This window comes from Myxocyprinus asiaticus, chromosome 34 (genome assembly GCF_019703515.2).
Source record: "Myxocyprinus asiaticus isolate MX2 ecotype Aquarium Trade chromosome 34, UBuf_Myxa_2, whole genome shotgun sequence".
Lineage (NCBI taxonomy): Eukaryota > Metazoa > Chordata > Actinopteri > Cypriniformes > Catostomidae > Myxocyprinus > Myxocyprinus asiaticus.
The window spans coordinates 1422281-1435826 of NC_059377.1; the positions used below are offsets into that span (position 1 = coordinate 1422281).

The 13546-nt window shown below is 38.3% G+C and overlaps 1 protein-coding gene across 2 annotated transcripts; it reads left to right on the top strand.

The window, feature by feature from the left end:
* The first annotated feature begins 767 nt into the window (after nucleotides 1-767).
* Nucleotides 768-11193, top strand: LOC127425153 (nucleoside diphosphate kinase). 2 transcript variants are annotated; one of them, XM_051670849.1, is made up of 5 exons: nucleotides 768-930; nucleotides 1560-1692; nucleotides 2024-2125; nucleotides 2218-2330; nucleotides 10960-11193. In XM_051670849.1, exons 2-5 carry the CDS (start codon nucleotides 1564-1566, stop codon nucleotides 11075-11077), a joined length of 462 nt encoding a protein of 153 aa, XP_051526809.1. In that variant the 5' UTR covers nucleotides 768-930; nucleotides 1560-1563; the 3' UTR covers nucleotides 11078-11193. The 2 variants fall into 2 exon arrangements, with proteins under 2 accessions (XP_051526809.1, XP_051526810.1); XM_051670850.1 differs by having other exon boundaries at nucleotides 776-930; nucleotides 1548-1692.
* The last annotated feature ends 2353 nt before the right edge of the window (nucleotides 11194-13546 follow it).

Genomic DNA, 13546 nt, shown 5'->3' on the forward strand with positions numbered 1-13546 from the left:
TTATTTTTGAGACTCAATATTACAGCATGGAAATATGCAGGATTTATTTTATGGGCATAATAGCAAATTAAATAATAGGTATTAAAAACTCGCAAACGCAGCAAAATAAAATAAATAAATAAACAAAATAAAAAACGGAACTGTATGGACCTGCATACGCCGTTAAAAGTGGTCCCGCACCTGTGTCATCTAGTTGAATTAAAGTTTTGGGAGTTAAGATAAAATCCAGTGGCGAGAGTCTTTTTCACAAGCTCAAGGAACGATGATGAATTTATTTTCAGTCATCTTCATGCTGGATCGTTTCGAATTGTATCGGATGCTTATTGATTTAAACGTGAATGGATGCAATTAAAAATAAATGTTACAAATGCGGACTCAATTCAATGCTACCATAATCTAATAAATATTTATTAATGTAAGAAATGCACTGCGTAATTTTTTACATATACAAGTGAGCGCATTCTTATATCATGAAATTTCGTAAAGCCATGTTTCCACTATGTATTTTGAAAATCGTCCTTTATCTTGTTCGTAACGCCCCGTCATCATCACATGACTTTAGGTAGCGCTGGTATATATGGAAAGAGGAAACGACACACGACTACGTACAATGTCACGCATGACAGCATGTCATCTTCATACACATTATTTATTAGTGACATACCACTACGTAGATGTTTATGTCACCTTCACATGGTTAATCAATTTTATGTAAATTTTTTACGTTTTCAGGTTCGCCATTGGACAAAACAAAAATTACGTCTGTACACGAAAATTACGTGTTTAGGCGCAATAACGCGTACGTCTGTACACCACGTGTCCTCAAATAAAAAGCTCGCCGGTCTTCCAGGAACCAAATCTCCCGTCTTCTCTTTCTTTCGTCGTCCAAGGTCCAGATTCACACAGTCGATACATCTCATCCGTATTAAGGTGTGTATTACACACTGTGAAAGGCAGTCTGTTTCATATGCGTGTATGTATATGAATTTAGGCACCTTGCCATAAATAGGTATATTACTACTTCCACATTTGAAATAGTCGTCTGATATTCTAAATTTATATGCATTTATGAGTGTAACAACCTCTTTTTATTTATGAAAATTAAGACTTCGTTCTAGTGTCGTTGACAATGTCGCATATTATACGCTGTCTGTATAATTCATACAGGCCTCTATTGTAATCGAACAATGAGCGAACACGCACGACATGGATTGACTCTGTGATCCAGTGTGAATGATATCGTTCTATTAGAAAAACATCTGAAAGGAGTAGCGTGCATGAACGAGCATGTGGCACTAAAATGGCCACCATCAGTTGTTCACAGGAACCCGCACTCAGCTGTACATGTTGGCTTTAGACTGTGAACTTGAATTGTGTAAATCACAGTTAAAAAAACGCATAATTGACAACGAAGATTGTCACTTTTGATGGTATCTTATTCGATTACAGTTAGTTACTCAGTGGTTAAGTCCGATTTATTTGTATAATGCTTTTTACATTTTTTCAATGTGTCTTTATGCTCCAATTCATAATGTAACTATTATTAGTATTATTTTCAGAGCTATGGCTGCCAAAACCGAGCGCACTTTCATTGCTATTAAACCTGATGGGGTTCAGAGAGGGCTCATAGGTGAGATCATCAAACGTTTTGAACAGAAGGGCTTCAGACTGATGGCTATGAAGTTTCTTCAGGTTTGTCAAATTCTAAAGACTTAACAGGAGTGGAGGGGAATAGCAGATCATTCATATTTCATCTGTAAATTTATAGAACTTGTGTGCATTTAGAGGAGAACTTCCAAACCTTACATTATTTACAGTGAAGTTTTTTAGCACTGTTAGAGACCTGGAAACCTGTGTGAAATAATGAGCAAATGGAACAGTGCTGACAATATGCTGCATTTCCAACATAAATGTGAAACTTGATCATCTGTGCAGTTCATTCTTTTGATTCATTGGAGTAGAAATTTACCTTTTGGTTATGAAAATATAAACCAACAGTTTTCTCGCTGTTGTTACATCACAGGCATCTGAGGACTTGTTGAAACAGCATTATATTGACCTGAAGGACCGGCCTTTCTACCCAGGGCTTGTAAAGTACATGAACTCTGGACCAGTTCTTGCTATGGTAAGTGCTGTTCATGAACTAATTTTAAACCAAATATTTTGCCTGTTTACAAACCTGTGTAGGGCCCTTTTATATGCTCTCTGAATTGTTAGGTTTGGGAGGGTCTGAATGTTGTAAAGACTGGAAGGGTTATGCTTGGAGAGACCAATCCTGCTGACTCTAAACCCGGCACAATTAGGGGAGATTTCTGTATTGAAGTGGGCAGGTAAGTGGGTTTTATAGCCTTTTGACTCTGTTTTAGGAAAGCATTTGTAGGGCCCTATGAAATCAGTTTTATTTCTTCCCAAATTCTGTTTTCTGTTATTTTCTCTGAATTCTTTTTATTTTTTATTAACAATTTTGTTGATTCCAAAGATAAAACATACAAACGCAACATAAAAATGGAATCAATTATTCACATTATTACCTCCCCCCACAAACATGCACTACTATGGTCACCAACAACTAGATCATAAAAAAATAAAATAAATACAAGATATACATTCAAACAAAATCAATAAAACACATACCCAACTAAACTACAAATCCCTCTGCACAGCCACTCCCCAAGAACCCTCCAAAAAAGCCAAACCCCCCCCCCACTTCCTGATGAACAAATCCCATTTCCCCAGCCTTATAAAAAAAAAAAACATCTCCTCAAACGCCGCCACCTCGCCCATCTCCCCGGACCATTCCCTAAATGAGGGTGCCCCAGCCGACTTCCATCCCCTGAGGATGATTTTCTTACCAATCATGACTCTGGCTAGGACCCAACTTTTTAAATAACTGTCCCCAATATCCAGAGTCGTCCCATCACCCAGGATACAGAGTCTGGGGCTAAATGAAAGATCAGTGTTCAACACCTCACACAAAGTTCTGAACCCCCAACCAAAATTCTTGGATCATTACACATCCCCAAAATACATGTATTGTGTCCCCATCTTCTGATTGGCACCGCCAGCAGGTGGGTGTGTCTTTAAGACCCCACCTATACAATCTAGACGGGGTCCAGTAGAACTGATGCAAAATCTTAAATTGCATCAGACGGACCCTTGCATCTCTAGATGCAGACTTGATGCTTTTTAGGATCCTAGCCCACACTCCTTCCTCCAATACCAGGTTTAAATCCTTCTCCCATAATCTCTTTAGAGAAGATGAAGCTCCATCCCCCATACTCTGAATTACCAGGGAGTAATACACAGATGCTTCATGACCTTTCCCAAAAGCAGTAATCACCATTTCCAGAGTATCTGCCGCTTTAGGGGGGGTATACACTACTCCCAAAAATAGTACAGAGCAGGTGGCGCAGCTGTAAATACCTAATGATCTGGGAATCTTAAAATGTTTAACCAAATTGTCAAAAGATCTCGGTACTCCACTTTCCTATAGTTCACCGAGTGTAGTAACCCCCGTCCCAATCCACTCTGACCAACAGAAAGGGGACTATTAATATGTAATTTAGGGTTCAGCCATATGCTTGAGGCAACATTTAAATAAATGTCAGAATTTAACACTGGACACTTGTCCAAACCACGTGCAAATGCGAGACAACGGGGTGTGATTTCTCCGGTTAGTTTGATCGAAAGGCTTTGCAGTGGCGAAATAGGGGCAAGGACTTCCTGTTCAGTACGAAACCAGGGAGGGGCTCTCTCAGGTGGGAGCCTAGGCCAAATATCTAAGACTGAACGCATAATAATAAAACACAATCTTTGGTAGGCCTAGCCCACCTTTGTCAATCGGCCTATGTAACTTATTGAAATGCAACCTGGGATGCTTACCATTCCAAATAAAGGACTTCACTATGCTATCAGATTGCTTGAAATAAGAGAGGGGAACATCTACAGGGAGAGAAAGTAGCAGGTAGTTAAATTTTGGAATACAATTCATTTTAATAACATTAACCTTTCCAATCATAGATAAATGTAATGAAGCCCACATCGCTCAAACCTTTTTATTAAAGGGTCAGAATTAACTCTGACTAAATCACATACATTTGCTGGGAATAAAATACCCAAACACATAATGCCCTGTTGGGGCCATTGAAAGGTGCCCGGGTGAAAAGCCGTTACTGGGCAGTACGCAGTCAGAGCCAAAACTTTGAATTTAGACCAATTAACTCTGTATCATGAAAATTTAGAAAAGGAATTGTGTGGAGGCAAGGCACAGATCTAGTAGGGTCGGAGATGAATAATAAAATATCATCTGCATAAAGCAAAAGCTTATGCGCCATTCCTCCCACCACCACCCCTGGAAAATCATCTTCCCTTCTTATCACGGCTGCTAATGGTTCCAGGGCAAGACAGAACAATAATGGAGAAAGAGGGCAACCCTGCCAGGTGCCCCTATCCAGAGTAAAATAATCTGAAATTAATCCATTTGTTTGTACCGCCGCTACAGGTTACTTTTTACTACATAAAGTAACTTAATCCATCCAATAAAAGTATTTCTGAACCCATATATTTCCAAAATCTTAAAAAGAATCCCATTCTACCATATCAAACGCCTTTTTGGCATCATGTGAGATGGCAGCGACCGGAGTCTGATCATTCGCCACTGACCACATGATATTGATGAAACGACGATAATGTTAACAGCCCGAATAAACCCCACCTGATCTCTCTCGCTCTCTCTCTCTCTCTCTCTCTCTCTCTCTCTCTCTCTCTCTCTCTCTCTCTCTCTCTCTCTCTCTCTCATATATATATATATATATATATATATATATATATATATATATATATATATATAGATAGATATAGATAAAAGAGATGTCATAATCGGTTTGCCAACATTTTTGCCAACATTTTTACATTTAACTGGATCAGGGAAATTGGACTCTCTTGGATCTTTGTCCTTTTTTAAGAATCAGACTGATCCGGGCTTGTGTCATGGTTGGTGGAGGCTTTCCATTCTTTAATGATTCCGTATAAACTTCTAACAAAAGTGGAGCCAATTCTGTAGCATAAGATCTAAAAAATTCAGTTGCAAAACCATCTGGCCCCGGAGCCTTGCCTGTAGGTAAGGCCTTAATTACCTCGTCAAGCTCCTCCAAGTTTATCTGAGAATCAAGAGAATTTCTTTGCTCTGTCATCAATTTAGGGAGTTCTTATGGTTCCACAAATTTTCTAATATCTTCATCGGTAGACGAAAACATGGAACCCTAACTATAAAGATCAAGATGGAACTCTTTAAAGGAATTATTCATGTCAATGGCTGAGGGAAAAATTTCACTACCAGGAGATTTCACTGAGGGAATGATAGAAAAAGACTCTCTCAGCTTTATATATCTAGCCAAAAGCTTCCCTGTTTTATCCCGACTCAAAGTATGACTGTCTTGCCCTGAATAACCAAAACATTTTTAATTTTACATAATTAGCATTTGTTGGAAATCAGGATTTTGCAAAAGGGATACATATCTTTTTCTCTGTGTGTGGCAACATCTCTAAACCCACCAGGGCATGATCTGAGACTAAGATGTTTCCAATTGAGCAATCCACAACAGATGAAATGAGGGACTTGGATATATAAAAAAAATCTATTCTAGAATAAATCTTATGGACTGATGGAAAAAAAAATGTATAGTCCTACCAGATGGGTTCAAAAGACTCCAAATATCTGTAAGACCAAGATTTTTACACATCCTGTGAAGCTTCAATGTTGCTCTAGGGGGCTTACACTTTTGCTTCACTATGTTCAAGGACTGAGTCCATCAAAAGTCTCCTCCCAATGTTATATCATGAGGGGTGCAACATCCCTTCAAGATCTATAAAAAAGCCCTGATCGTTAGCATTAAGTGCGTAAATATTAGCCAAAATCAACCTTTGCCCCTGAATTTCAGCTAAAACAATAATGACTCTTCCTAATTTATCATTAATCTGTTTGAGAAATTTGAACTGTAGATGTTTATCAATATAATGACTCCCCTGCTTTTACTTGAGCCAGCACTAAAGAAAACATGTCCATCCCATATCTTCCCAATTTTTCCAGGTTCCTGTGGGGAAAGATGAGTTTCTTGAAGAAACACTATATCATATTTCTTATGTTTAAGAAAATAACCTTCCTGTTTTTTATGGGGTGCCCCAACCCATTCACATTCCATGTGGGGAGAGAGAACCCACTCATTAACATTTGACATTTTTATATAATAGAAAAAATAAATTGTGTCAAAAACAAAATTATAAAGACCACATTTCAGCATTAGTGCAACAATAAAACCCTGAACTTCCCCCCGAACAAAACAGAAAAAAGAAAAAAGTGTGTATTAACCCCTTGCACGACAGCGCCAACCGGCATCGATCCCTCTAAACTCAGAGTCCATGTACACCTATGAGAGTCCCTGCAACAACTTAGCCGTCAGATTGCTCAAGCCCGGTGCTTCTATACAAATTTTGTGAGGCAAAATTACATAACAGAAAATAAACTCCAGCCAATAGAAGGAATAAGCACAAAGAAAAAGCAGATTCAGCCACAGCTGTCCTGAAGGTATGTTCCTCCACAAAACAAACTCCAGCCGCTAGGCGGAACCAGCACAAAAGAAAACAAAACGGGCAATCCTGGATGGTCCAGTGTATATTTAACGAGTCGAGTTGACTCAGAGGCCACATAAGAAACACACCATGCTTTCCTCGGTCCATCAACTCTATAAAAGACATAGCTTGTTGTAGGCATGTAGATATTTTGCGGTCATCCTTATCACTGGCCGGGAACTTCAGTGTAAAAGCAATCTTCCATCAATGCAAAAGTTTCTTGACAGTGTTATTCCACAAAACAAACTCCAGCCGCTAGGCGGAACCAACACAAAAAGAAACAAAAATAGCGCCCAGCTTCCTCAGACAGCCAAAAGTAAGTTCAGCGAGTCAATCCACTGAAATGAGAAACACCAAATGGCTCACTCCAATGTTTCTATGAAGGACAGTGCTTGCTTGGGGCATAAAGTTAAATTAAGCTTTTGTTTTGGCAGAAAACTGGATGGTTTTTGAATGCTTCACTTCTCACCTCCACAAAAGCAGTTCGCTATATAGGTTAATGTGCTTATTAAACCACAAAAGTCTATGATTAAATTATATAAATGTGTATAGTCTGCATGTGCTACGTGTTTTACAGTGAATAAAGTGCTCTGTTCTTTGTCATTAACAGACACGTGACGTTAATGATGCGATTAGTGTATAAGCAGCGGCTTCTTGCGTTCACTTACTGTAGAAACTCGCAGATTGTAAATCTAAGCACAAATCGGACAGTGATTCCCAAACCTGTTCCTGGAAGCCCCCCCAACACTACACATTTTGGATATCTCCCTAATCAAACACCTGATTCAGCTCATTAGCTCCTAAGTAGAGACTCTATGACCTGAATTGGGTGTGTCAGAAGAGGGATATAAACAATGTGCAGTGTTGCGGGGCCTCCAGGAACAGGGTTTGGAACCACTGCTCTAGGACATATCATGGTTTTAATTTGATTAAGTGTGCATTTATACATTAACGCTGGTGTTTATGTTCACCATAGTATCTTGCACTTCATACAGTTTTCACCTTCACCTGGAGCTTTTATTTTGTCACTGAATTTACAGTTTGTAGTTTACAATGTTCTGCATCTGGTGAAATGCTGTTTGCTCATTTTCTGTTATACGGTGTAGATTTGTATAGTAACTTGTAGTGGTAACTGATGTTTGGAATTGAGCGAATGCTTCAATCTGCAGTACTTTGATTTTACAGTGCATGTGAACTGCTCTTAAAAGCGCTGAGAACACTAGGCTGTTAACCCCCTCACGTGCACAGAACGGCACATCACCCAATTATTATGAAGTGTACAGACCATCACAGCCTTTTGCAGTTTTATAATAGCATTTTGGTGTTTTGATTAATTGTGCAGCCCTGAAGGGTCGTGACAGTCTACTGATGCACTCAAAAACTTAATTGTCAAATGAAAGCACTTTAAAATCATTGCGACATTCACGATATTACTTTATTTTATATTGTCAGCAAATGAATTGCGATTATATTGTTAATATTCAATATATCGCTTGGCCCTAATTGCTTGTCATCTTAATTGAATGAGGAAATGGTCCTTGTGCATCCTGTCTAGTGGTCAACCGATATATTGCCGAAGCCGATAAATGAGCCGATATTCTGATCTTTTTTTAATTATTGGCATCGGCCGATTTTCTTTTCTTGAGGGTGCCCGAAATTGCCTGCTTGCATATGAAGCGTCTGAGACATAAACGACCAGTCACGGTTCGTTTTGTTGTTACATGCCATTGTGTTACTACAGTAATAGACCAGTGTGCAACACAGTGTCATTTAAACGGTCTGTATATCAGAGCCACGGCAGACGCGAGATGTTTGAGCCCATAATGTTAAAGTGCTCGCCTGTTTCATTCTCCCTCTCCTCAACAGTTCCCTGTAACTTTTCTAATGATAAAAGGCAAATATTAAAACTTTTATTACATACTGTCTGCAAATATGCAGACATCTCGTTTAAAAAGATGTCATTCACGAACCTGGCTCATTTAATATCTTCCTCCTGAAGTGCGTATTCTATCAGCCAGAATCAAAAACTTCAGGATCAAAAGTTCCTCTCATCAGGGGCCTGGGTAGCTCAGCGTGTATTGATGCTGACTGCCACCCCTGGAGTCGCGAGTTCGAATCCATGGTGTGCTGAGAGACTCCAGCCAGGGCTCCTAAGCAACCAGATTGGCCCGGTTGCTTGGGAGGGTAGAGTCACATGGGGTAACCTCCTCGTGGTCGCGATTAGTTGTTCTCGCTCTCAGCGGGGTGCTTGTTAAGTTGTGCGTGGATCGCGGAAAGTAGCATGAGCCTCCACATGCGGTGTCTCTGCGGTGTCATGCACAACGAGCCATGTGATAAGATGCGCAGACTGACTGTCTCAGCTGAGACTTGTCCTCCGCCACCCGGATTGAGGTGAGTAACTGCGCCACCACAAGGACCTACTAAGTAGTGGGAATTGGGCATTCCAAATTGGGAGAAAAGGGGATTAAAAAAAATAAATAATAAAAAGTTCCCCTCTTTCACAAATCATGACGGTCCATCTGTGACAATCCAAGTAGGCGATCCTGGCCATTAAAACTGTCAGGAGATTGATCTGCATGAGCGTGTGAGTGCAACTTCAAGGCTGCGTCCGAAACCAGAAAAATGCTGCATCCGGAGGCTGTATACTGAGGTACGATGAAAATAAGGGGCTTTTCAAACTGTTCGGAGACCAGTTTCCTTAAGAGTTCCATTCATTCAAAACAGCTGGCAGTTAAGCCATTAACTGATTAGGCAGCAAGTCAGCTGCCTGTGTTTTCGGATGCAGCCCAAGATAAAAGCGCTTCACGTGTGCAATAAGTAAATGTCTTATTCACTATGCACTATATGTACAATTGGTTTGATTTGATATTTTTTGGAGTAAATGCGATTGCTAACATGGACATGCCATCCATGGTTGATGGACCGCTGTGTGTACTGTTATTTCCTTCCTAATATATTAACAGTTTCTTTTTGTGCAAATAAATTACTAAAATTTGTTGACTAAACAGAAATGTGAAGAAACTGCTATCTACCATTTTAAAATACAATATTTTTTGGTTTTGTGTGAAATTTAGTAATTATAGTGCTAAATAAGTGTATTATTTTTTTTTTTAGCAGTTTTGTTTAATATATTAAATTGTGTGATATCGGCATTGAATCGGTCTATCGACTACCCTGCTCTCTGGATATCAGCATCGGCCATTAAAAAACCCATAGCGGTCGACCACTAATCCTGTCTTCTCATTCCAAGTGTTCACTATCCAATAGCATGTGTATATTTTAATTGCATTAAAATATATTAAGCTTGGTCCTGATATTTTAAATGAATATTTTAAGCGTTTAAAATGATTAAACCTGTATATTCCAGCAGTCCTGTCTTTTTAAAATTCAGAATTTTATGTTGATCTCTTGTTGTGCTGTGTAAATATTTATTGTTATTTTCATAGTGGTCTTTCTTCAGAGAAGTAAATCACAATGACTTTCTCAGTGTTGCATACAATTGGCTGTTCGCTACAGACGACACTTGTGCCTGTGTATCAATCAAAATCTGGATCAGTGAGTGTCGTAGTACTAGAGATTTGCAAAACTACCAATTTTCATAATCGACAAGTCTGTCTGTTGTTTGAACAACTAGTAAGAAATAAGAGGCTCCGAAACGGAGTGGTACAAAACCATTTATGCGCATCCTGAATGCGGAATGACACTTCAATGTAGCCGCAGTGCTTTAGGACGATCCTCTCTGTGCATTCATAAGCAGAGTTGCAAGATAATATTGCAGGTTTATTTCTTCTGCAACTGTTTAAGCAGTGTCAAACAGAATCTACAAAAGACTTTAATTTCTCCACTGCACCTCACATACGGGAATACTACTCGCAGAGTATTTCATTTGATTGCAGTCATCGTCTTTGTATGTATTGTTGATGCAGCACTTTGCTTTAACCACAGCGCATAAAAAGACTAAACCTGAAGCATTAAAGAGACTAGACTTCTTGTAGATTGTTTTACTGTGCTGACTGTTATTTACTGTAAAGCACAGTAAGGCTATCATCTCGCAAAAACACTTCTCAATTTCAGAATTGCGTATCACTTAAAATATTAATGTTAGTATTCGATCCCACTAATCGACTAGTCTGTTGTTAGATAAATTGATTTGTTGACTACCCTGGCACATCCTTACATGGTACCATTTTAAACTGTTTTAGATTTTTTTTGGCAACTTGCAGACATGCATGTAAAAAATTGGTTGAATGTGTAAGCGTAGGTTGAATGTGTAAACTTAAGATTTCATCATTCTGAAGGCTGTTGCCAGATCACTTTATTTTTTGTTTTCAGGAACATCATTCATGGTAGTGACTCTGTGGACAGTGCCAATAAAGAGATTGAGTTGTGGTTCAAGCCTGAAGAGCTGGTTACTTACAAGAGCTGTGCGCAAAACTGGATCTATGAATGAACACTCAAACATGGCATCTCTGCACTTCTTGCTGGACCAGTTCCCTTGGACTTGTTTGTTTGGTCTGTTCTTGTCTGAATAACTTGTTTGAATGAATAAAATGCTCTTATTTGTTTCTTGAGTGTCCTAATGTTCTTTTCAGAGCAAATAAATCTCCATGCTCAATGCTTGGCTTGAATTAAAACTGCATCCTTGACACTTCCAGGCCACATTAAGCTAAAATTTTAGATCAGCTGATGTTCACTGATGGAGTTAATGCATTTTTATTCTTTGTTGCACATGGACAGTGAAATAGGACTATGGAAGTATTTTCTGGGCAATTTTCAAAGCAAATTGTATTTGCAATTGCGTTTTCTATTTGTGGACGCATAAATTGTGACAATGCAATTGCAAATTACGTCTTACTTTGCATTTTCGTTTACACGAATGTACGATGACTGGCAAATTTCAAATGGAAAAGCAAAGCCCATTTGGTATTGCATTTTCTGTCTTTACGGGGTAATTGCGTTTGCTGTTTTGATATGACTGGGTCATTACTCGTAAGACATGAGAAATGCAATGGCAAAATGTGGCAGACATCATACGTTTGTGCAAATGGTAATACGTGATTTGCAATTGCATTTGGATGGTCACAATTTATGCGTCCACAAATAGAAAACGCAATTGCAAATACAAATACAAAAAAGTGCACTGAAAATACTTCCATAGATGACTATAGCACAGGAACACCTATAATACACCAATGGAACAACTTGTGATCAGTTACCATTGCCCCTGAGATAATCTATTACTTTTAATGTTTTGCAGACCCTTAAAACTTACTGCAACTTGTTGGTGTGTTTGTATATCACATTTTTAACATTTTGTGTTCCCTGGGAATTTAATCCATGACCTTGGTGATGCTAGAGTCAAGTGCTGCCATTTGAGCTACTGTACAGATATATTAGACATTTAATGTTCTCTTAACTAGAAGATTAATGAGAAATTTGCAGAGTAATTTTTGCATTCAGTAGAAGGAAAGTCATTTTACACCTGTGATACTGTGGAACAAATACTTCTACATCAATTGATTATCTTAGAATGCCCAATGAATGTTCTAGTTGCTTCCCTAGGTGAGTAGCATAATTTTCTCTCCCATGCTTCAAATTAGTACACTATTGTTACACTTTACCTCAGGCTGCCCCATAGGTACTATTCATATAGTAAGTTTACTGTAAGTCACAGATGACGTTTTTGCTGTGTGACGAATTGGTATAGAAAATACACAGAATGTTTTGTGAGGTAAATGCAAGGAGCAACATTAATGCTTGGAAAATTGAGTGTCGCATGAAAAACTTGCCTCAATTTAATTGTTCAATTATGCAATATCTTCAAGTAAACCTGGGTTTTTTTTTCATCCAAGAAATTATTATTTTTATATGTATTTAATGTATTTTTTTATGTTAAATTGTTTCTCTACTTAATTCCAAGTCATTTTTTTTTCTGGTTGGTTTTTGTTTAGGATTATCTAAAACAATTCCTTGGTTCTCTCAACTCATGCAGGTTTTTCTCATCTCATCTAATAGCTCTTGCACACTTAACTACTATAACAGCTTTAACCAATCCTCTCTCTCAATCATTTTTTTTTTTTTTTTTTCAATTTAAAGTACTTTATTAGCATGATTGTGTTTACATACAGTATTGCTAAAGCATTAATACACAAAACAGATAAAGACAAATAATAATAAAAATAGAATTACAATAAGGTGCCAGGTAATTAATAAAATAAAAACTATAATAACAATATACACTATACAATATAAAATAAGTATTTAACAAGACATTATGAACATAAAAAAACTAAAACTAAAACTGAAGTATATAATGCAGTAATTGGTTTCTGAGGGTGTGCACTTAAAAAATGAATTTTGCTGCAACTGATGTATGATTGTCCTCCCCCAGTAACACCTGCATTTGATCTGTTTCTGCTGAACTGGAAAACTGTGGCATGAGGTTTGAGAGTTTGTCAAAGTATTTCTCTCTCACCTCTGTAAATTTCTTACAGTGAAGGAGAAAGTGTGTCTCTGTCTCGACCTCACCAGTGTCACAGTGAGCACAGACTCATTCTTCCTTTAGAAACCATGTTTGTCTGTGTCTGCCGCCTTCTATGGCCAGACTGATTGCTGAGCCTGTATTTGGTGAGGATCCGTCTCTGTTTTTTATCTCTTACAGTGTGGAGATATTCTGTTAGATTATACTTTCTGTTTAGGGTCCGATAACATTCCAATTTGCTTTGGTTCTTACTCATTTTCCCAATGGTAAAAATATAAATTTTTGCTTTCTTTTATAATTTGGTTTATTCTGATTTGGTTTTGTTCAGCAAAACACACACACACTCTCTCTCTCTCTCTCTCTCTCTCTCTCTCTCTCTCTCTCTCTCTCTCTCTCTCTCTCTCTCACTCACTCACTCACTCACTCACTCACTCACTC